At 40.8% G+C, this 8,470-nt stretch overlaps 1 protein-coding gene across 1 annotated transcript; it reads right to left on the bottom strand.

Annotated features, from left to right (window-relative positions):
• Positions 1 to 5,831: 5,831 nt before the first annotated feature.
• On the bottom strand, positions 5,832 to 7,830 carry LOC104441360 (phospholipase A1-IIdelta). Its single transcript, XM_010054492.3, has 2 exons — positions 7,312 to 7,830; positions 5,832 to 7,019 (listed from the first exon to the last, which is right to left on the bottom strand). The coding sequence occupies exons 1-2, from the start codon at positions 7,642 to 7,644 to the stop codon at positions 5,994 to 5,996; spliced, it is 1,359 nt and encodes a 452-aa protein (XP_010052794.2). The 5' UTR covers positions 7,645 to 7,830; the 3' UTR covers positions 5,832 to 5,993.
• Positions 7,831 to 8,470: the final 640 nt, after the last annotated feature.

Below are 8,470 nucleotides of genomic sequence, written 5' to 3' on the forward strand. Positions count from 1 at the left end.
GACCAAAAAAGGAAAGACGCTAATCTGACAGATCACGCCTTGATGTGACGATATATTTGGAAAAATTATATGGACCGGATTTTTTGTTCAAAAGTTAAATTAAATGAGAAAAATCCAAATATTTGAAATTGAGGAAAATTTGTCCAAAAAAATCCCAAACTATTATATGGCAGTCAGTTCGTTCATAAATTTTCAATATATCTATTCAATCATAAATATTTTGACAGGTTACCGATTTAGTTCTAAACTATTCAATTATATTAATTTAGTCATAATCTTTTAAATAATTTTTCAATTAGTGCTAAATCTTTTTATGAATTGCCAATTTAGTTACTTTAACTAATTTTTACCTGATATTATTAACATGACGGTCCAGTCAGTGTCAATCATTCTACCTTATGCGGCCAACAATGTCGTGAAGATTTTTTTTTTTTAAGTTTCATTGATTTTTTTTCTTTTCTTTTTCTCTTTTTATACAAGGCCAGCGCACTTTGCCCTTCACTATCACTATGCAAGGGAGGCGATATCATTGCCGACCACAGGCGAGGGTCCACCCTTGCTATGGTCAACAAGGGCTTGGGCAAGGTCTGTGACGCCCTTGCCTTACCAAATCTTGCGAGGGCTCACAAGCCCTTACTATGACCAACGAGGGAGTTGTGAGCCCTCCTAGGCCATTATATGCCACAATGAGATTGTCACAGCCCTCTCTGTGGCCGACGAGGGCCACAACGCTTGCCCTGGGCTAATGGTGTAAAAAGTGGGGACAAAAAAAAGAAAAGAAAAAAAATAAAATAATTAATATTATTTGAAAATTCAAAATAAAAAAAAAATGTCTATGTTAATGTCGACCACACTACATTGAATAGCCAACCCTAGTTAGATAGCCAGATCTATGATATTCAGCCAAATTAGTTAAAATGACTAAATTGATAATTTGTTAAATAATTTATGATTAATTTAGTAAATAGTTAAAAGGTTTAAATTAAATCAACATGATTAGAAATTATGACTGAATCAATATAATTTAAAATTCAAACGTTTGAATCTGAACATCGAAGGATCATCCATATTCTCTCGCCGTTGCTTTTTGTGCTATGGCCCATGTTTCTTAATTTGATTTTACTTAAGGCATAACCCAGCTGACCTCGTAAAGAACCTTCTTTCGTGTGGCATCAGCTCTCTCCCTCATATTCCAACTTGAAATTATCTAATTAATTCAATTGCTCGGTTAGTTGACTTTTTGTCGGGTTTTAAATGGAAAATTTTGTGTTCCGATTTTGTCTTGAGCATGTTTTAGGGACGATTGGACGCGGTTTGGAACACTTTTGACTCTGAACAGAATACAAGTTTCCTTGTGTGTGCGTGTAGCGACTGAAACCCTATGAAAGAAAAGGAGCTGCACCTAAAGCCGCACACGTCAAGCTGAAGAGAGCCGCATGTGAATTCTTTGTTTCAGCGTACGTAAAGCGTTATATTTTGAGCATAAACGCGCGGTAATTTTTGTGCCATGAATTTATGTTCAAGAGAGTTATTTATTTATAAACATTTTGGGTTTTGGGTTAAATCTACGTGTGATAAATATTCGAGCGTGTAAGCGATTGTAAACTTTGATTCTCCGATTATAGTGAACTATTTGCTATTGGCTCTCCTCGTGGATGTAGGTACCAATACTCGAACCGAACTATGTAAATTCTTGGTATCCTTATTATTTCTCATTTATTTCTCTGGTGATTTCGCGTTTACGTAAATTGCAAGATCTTGTCGTTTCCACATATTTTATTCCAATACACTATTCCCATCCATGACTGGCCACAAGGAAAAAATGACATCAAAAATGTCATAACTTTCATATAACATTGACTTGAGTTTCGCAATTTTTTTTTTCGATTACTTGAATATCATAACTTATGTACAATGCACGTGTCTTCAATTTTTATTTTTTTATCACTTGAGTGCCATATACCTTTCAAGTGATCACCTAAATACTATAACCGTTTAAATATATTTATCACAAGTACATATCACATTGGATTTTCGGCACTCTGGTGAACATTTTTAAAAAAATTCAACACTAAAATAATCAATTGAAAGTTATAACATTTAAATAAACATTTTTTAGAAGTTATGATACTCAAGTTGTCAGAAAAAGAGTTACGGTGCTTATTTAAGTTATGATACTCCTGTTGTCGCTATCCCCATAACCACAACTAGTGTTATAAACTCGCATTATTTTCTTATCTTCGTCTTTGATTGCGTTGAATAGAGTTCCTCCAGCGAATCTTATCCCCAAATTATCCAAATCTTTTTTTATATCTTTATCGTTAATATCTCACACACGAAATTCGAAGGATGCCTATTCGATCTTAATTGGTGCATGGACCGCTAGTGCGTCGCATCTCTACTATCCCATAATCGTTGATTAGTATATATACTCCGCAATCTTTGGTCCCCCTATCATGGCCTAAACATGTTCTGTAATAAAATATATTATAGATACATTAAATTAATGATTTCGATGCACCATGAGAGATCTACGGGACTTGTCGTTGTTGATTTAGTTAAGCACGGTTATCTTGCTTCATGTGCGAGGTTGATTGATTCTTACACCGGTTGAAATTTCAACTTATAGGACTAAGGTTTTCTTTAAAGGATGGTGACGTACGAGGCAAATCTAGCGAACCGTGCTTAACTGAATCAACAACGACAAGTGCCGTAGATCTTTCATGGTGCATCAAAATCATTAATTTAATCAAATACCCAAATTGACACACCACATATGACATGGACAGTGAACGACTTTTCAATGCTTCAATATAGCTGACATCACCGACACCGGCCGGCCATTGGCAGCCGTTCAAAACTCGAGGACACAGGTCCTCGTCGGCTAGTGACCCCATCACCCGCTCGCCGTCCTCGTCGAGCACCATCCCCTTGTTCTTCTCGACCCGCCACAACGGGGGCACCAGGCACTAGTGCAGACATTCAATCAAACCAATCATTCTTCCAACGTCGTTGGTTGACATGGCCATGATTTCCGTCAACTTCATGTCCGATTGTCATGTTGGCGTCCAACCTAGCTTGCACGTCATATCTCTCTCGCTATTGTGGTCCAAAAAAAAGAAGAAAAGGGGAAAAAAAGAGACATTCGCTGGTCTGGAAAACTAATTTGATTTAGAGACACCCCCCCAAAAAAAAAAAAAAAAAAGAAGAAGAAAGAAAACGCTAATTAGACAGACCACGCCTTGATGTGGCGATATATTTGAAAAGATTAAATGGAGTGGATTTTTTTAACTTCAAAAATTAAATTAAATGAGAAGAATATTGAAATTTGAAATTAAGTGAAAATTATCTAAAAATCTTAAATCTATTATATAATGGATAATTCAATCCTAAATATTTTAATTTGTCTATTCAATCATAAACTCTTTGACAACTTTCAATTCAGTTATAAACCTTTAATTATGGTCAATTTAGTCCTAAGGTTTTTAATAATTTGCCAAATCTAGGGCTCTAAATCTTTTGTGATTACTAATTTAGAAATTTCAACTGGGCCTTTGGGCAATGTTATTGTCGTCAATCATTCTCTATGGGCCGGGTGAGGGCCACAACGCTCGCCAGGGGTTATTAAAAAGAGGGGAAATTAAAATTAATACAAATCAATAAAAAAATACAAATTTGTAAAATTTAAGTTAAAAATAAAAAATTTTTTTTCTTTTCTTTTCTCTTTTTACCATCACTATGCATAAGCAAGATTGAATGCTAATTAGACCACCACATCTACAATATCTAATCAAAATTAGGCAAGGTGACTAAATTGACAATTGTTAAATAGTTTATAATCATATAAAAAATAGTTTATAATTAATTTGACAAATAGTTAAAATGTTTTGGATTAAATCAACATAATCATATATTTATGATTGAATTGGTGTAATTAAAAAGTTTATGATTAAATTAGCTATCGTAAGTTTTGAATCTCAACATCAAAGGATCATCCAAATTGTCTCACTATTGCTTTTTTTTTTTTAACCCATGTTTCTTAATTTGGATTTACTTAAGGCATGACCTGGCTAACCTCATGAAGGACCTTCTATCGTGTGGCATCAAACTCTCTCTCTCTCTCTCTCTCTCTCTCTCTCTCTCTCATATTCCAACTTGAAATGATGTAATTAATTTGATTGCTCAATTATTTGACTTTTTGTCTATCTCTCTCTCTCATATTCCAACTTGAAATCATGTAATTAATTTGATTGCTCAGTTATTTGACTTTTTGTCTGGTTTAATATTGAAAATATCGTGTTCAAATTTTATCTTGAGCATGTTTTAGGGACAATTCCATGCGGTTTAGACACTTAATACACTATTCCCACCCATGATTGGCCACAAGAGAAAAATGACATCATAAATGTCATAACTTTTACACCGTGCTCCTTGAGTATCATCACTTTTTTTTTTTTGGATCACTTGAATGATATGTAACTTTTCAATTAATTACTTGAGTATTATAACTTTTTTGGAAACGTTTATCATAGGTATTATACCATATTGGATTTTTGGTACTTGGTGAATTTTTTTAAATTTGACACTTATATAATCAATTAAAAGTTATGACACTCAAGTAAACGTTTTTTTAGAAGTTATGACATTTAAGGGTGCATTGGGGAACAATTCCCAAAATAACTTTTGAGTAAAAGAATGCGTTTGGTATGACTCATAATTTAAAAAAAAAAATTATATTTTTCTTTTTTCCCTTTCCTCTTCTTCTTGCTCCTCCTCTAACTGGCGGCGGCGACATCTAGTGGTGGCAGCCTGGCAAGGGGTAGCAAACAACGAGCGATAGCAAGCAGCAAGGAAGAAGAAGAAAAAATTAATAAATAAAATGACTTATTTCTAGAGATTGATCTCGAGAATAGGAATTTATTTTTTTATATATTTTTTTGTTTTTTCAAATCTATTCTCCAGTTACTTTTTTATTCTTAGAAATATAAAAATAAGTTGACATTACAAAACGAATTTCTGTTCTTTTTTTATTTCGAGGAATTAAAGAATAGAAATTGGGGAAATATGAATATTACCAAAACGGACCCTAAGTGGTCGAAAAGAAATTATGGTGCTCAAATGAAAATTATAAAAAAGTTATGATACTTACAGTGTCCTTATCACAATGATCACAATTGGTGTAAACTTGCATTATTTTCTTTTTTTCGTCTTTGATTACATTGAATATTGTTCCTACAATGAATCTTATCCTCAAATTTTCCAAAGCATTTTAAATGTCTTTAACATTAGTATCTCACACATGAAATTCGGACACTAGTGCGTCGTATTGCCGTTATCCCATAATCGATAAACTCCACAACACCGGTCCCCCTATCACGGCCTAAACATGTTCTGCAACTAAAATATATTTTAGATACATTATATACGCCGGGAAACAATCTATGGTCCCCCCATCATAGCCGAGAAACGTTCACTAAATTTGCCTCGTACGTCACCGACCTTTAAAAAAAACCCTTAGTCCTATGAGTTGAATGTTCAACGCGGTGTAGCCACTAGCCAACGCTGCACATGAATCAACAGAACCGTCCTTAACTAAATCTACGACAAATGCCATAGATTCATACCCACCCGTAGGTAGCCGTGATGATTGAGCTTTACTACATCGTCGTCGAAGAAAAGAATTCGAATTTCCGGATGCTCGCGACTTAAGTGGGGTCCTAGGGGTGGTTTACTAAGCCAGACTCCGAGAGTTTACGTTCAAATAGCCTCGGTGCTAACGAGCACCAGAAAGTCGTGTGGTTCTCGAAAGGTGATTTCCGGCGGTTCCTTGGTCAACAAACAAAAAATACCATAGATTTATCATGCCACATCGAAATCATTATAATTTAATCAAACATCCAAATCGACACACGATATAGGACATGGGTAGTGAACAACTTTTCAAGACTTCAATAGAATTAGCTAACAATGACTGCTGGCCTGCCGGCCGCTGGTCAAAACTCGGGGACGGGCAGGTCCTCGTCGGCCAGCGACCCCATCACCCACTCGCCGTCCTCGTCGAGCACCATCCCCTTGTTCTTCTCCACCCACCACGACGGGGGTACCAGGCACTCGGGCTTTAGGAAGTCGCACGACTTGTTCACCAAGGCCAAGCTCCGCTTCACCTTGAGCTCGAACTCGCCGTCCTCGCCGTTCCAGCCCGCCACGATGTGCAGCATCGCCTGCAGGTTGTGCCAGTCGCTCGGGTTCTTGGAGTCCTTCAGGTTCGGCGACTTCCGGGTGTCGATCTCGAGCTCGACCCCCGAGTAGACGTACCCCAGGAGCTTGCTCGGGTAGTGCGGGATGAGGTCTATGGTGTTCCTGATGTGCAGGAACTTGAGGTTCGGGTAGCTCTTGCACCGCTCGGCGAAGGCCTTGTTCCCCACCTGGGGGGACCCGAAGACGAAGGCCGAGACGGGGATGTCCCGGACCCCGTTCTCGACGATGTCGAACCCGCTCAGGATGGACAGGCTCGCGCCGAGGCTGTGGCCGGTGAGGGTGATGCTCAGATCCTCGCCCTTGTACTTCTCTCGCAGCTCGTTGATCTTGGTCAAGAGCTGCGTCCTCGCGCTCAGCTTCGTGAAGGGCGACTTCGGGTCGTCCGTCGTGTAGATGGTGTACCAACCCAGCATGACTTTCGGGACTTTCTCGTCGTCGCGGTCATCGTCGTCGCTGCTGCTGGAGTCGTTCCTGGCCTCCTCTTCTCCGGGCTCATGTTCGCCCTCGCCGTTCGTGCTGAGGAGCGACTCGATGGACTTGCGCTTGGCGCCGAGGATGTTGATCCACTCGTAGTTCCGCGTCGTGCCTCGCCATGCGATGTAGATTTCGCGGCGACCCAGTTGCGCGCTGACCTCGTCGGTGGTCACGGCGATGTAGCCGATCCAGTTGGACTCGCGGTCCCACGCCTCCCGTGACTGCGAGTGGAACAGGAAGTACTCCTTGGAGCTGACCCGTGCCGTCCCGTAGAGGAAGGCCACGACCTGCTCTTGCGGAACACAAACACCTATACCCATTACTGCGAAATTCTCGACTAGACTCCGGCTCATAATCGGACCGATCGACCATCCAAGATAATATCCGACGAATCGAAAGCGAAAGATCATAAAAAGAGGTTCTTGAATTCCCAAAATCTCAGAGAAATGAACGGTTTGGTCGGCTAATCCTCATGCTACAGCACATCCAGCATTTGAAATCTCTCAGCAGGAAGAATAATAATCGAGGCCAGACAAGGACGTAATCAGTAGAAATTATTCGGGACGGAATTACTTTTACCTCGTAGTCGGATCCGTTCTCCATCATGACCTTCTGGAAGAAGTCGGCCTTGCCGTAGCGGCTGCAGCCGCAGTACTTGGAGTTCTCGTCGTTGATGAAGGTGTCGTAGGTGGCCTGTATGAAGTCGCCGCACCGGAGGATCAGCCGCCGGAGCCCCATGTCGAGGGGCTCCAGCAGGCCCTCCCAGTCCCCGCTCCCCAGCAGCTCCGCCCACGTCGGCTCCCGCTCCTCCCCCGCCGCGGTGGTCATTCCGGCCTTCTGCTGCCGCCGCTGGTTCTCGTGGTGGTGGAGGTGGAGATGGTGGTGGTGGAGGAGGTTTGTAATGTGGTTCATTACAGCGAGGGGTGGGGGCTAGGGAAGGAGGAACAGGGAATGCGGCCAAGGAAAAGTGATGGAGAGATTGGATTGAAATCTGTGGTGGTGGTGCGCTCTATCTCGCCCCGCGCAACCCTACCGATAGTGTCTAAATAGGAAGGAACGGGTCGTCTTGGTCAACCGGGGGCATCCATCCGATGGATCGACTTCCCATTGGATTACAGCACGATTAGCAGTATTTAGACCGGTGGGAAGTGATTAATTTATTTAAAATTAAGCTCGACATATAAGAAATATACAACGAACATGAGCGCATTAACATTAGGAAAATGACATATATTGTGGTTTATGTTTATTGTGCTTAGGATGCTTCTTGCTGCCTCGGTCGTTCGATGATGTCGGGACGGGGTCTTGGGTTTTCGTTTTCGTCCGGAGCAAGATGTTGACAACTTGGGTTTTATTTAGGGTAGGAAAATGGCGACGATCCCTCTTGAATGCGCTCGCGTTCCATCATCCATTTTTGAGTGTTTTTCCGTCCTTTTTGGTGGTTGCTGAGCTGCCTTTCCTTTCGGGTTCGATGGTCGACCCACGTGAATTGAGATTCCACCCTTTCTTTCCCCTCTCTTCATTTTCTTTGTGGGGGCGTTTTACCTTGTTTGATCCACGCGTGTATCGCGTTTTCATCCAGGTAATCCGTCCTCGTTGTGTCTTATTCAATGATATCTAGAGAAGGCAATAACACGCGGTCAAACCCGATTGGAGAACGGTGCTCCCCATTCTTCTTTTCACATCAACCGGCTCTGGACTTCCTGTGTAGCTGGAAAGCCGATGAGCAGGGCTTCGG

Source organism: Eucalyptus grandis, chromosome 1, assembly GCF_016545825.1.
Source record: "Eucalyptus grandis isolate ANBG69807.140 chromosome 1, ASM1654582v1, whole genome shotgun sequence".
In the NCBI taxonomy this organism is placed as follows: domain Eukaryota; kingdom Viridiplantae; phylum Streptophyta; class Magnoliopsida; order Myrtales; family Myrtaceae; genus Eucalyptus; species Eucalyptus grandis.

What these genes read in the sequence shown, in the direction of transcription:
- LOC104441360 (XM_010054492.3), bottom strand. Translation starts at nt 7,644, where the DNA reads ATGAACCACATTACAAACCTCCTCCACCACCACCATCTCCACCTCCAC. An exon ending in AGAACGGATCCGACTACGAG is followed by an intron (nt 7,020 to 7,311) that starts GTAAAAGTAATT and finishes CCGCAAGAGCAG; the next exon opens with GTCGTGGCCTTCCTCTACGG.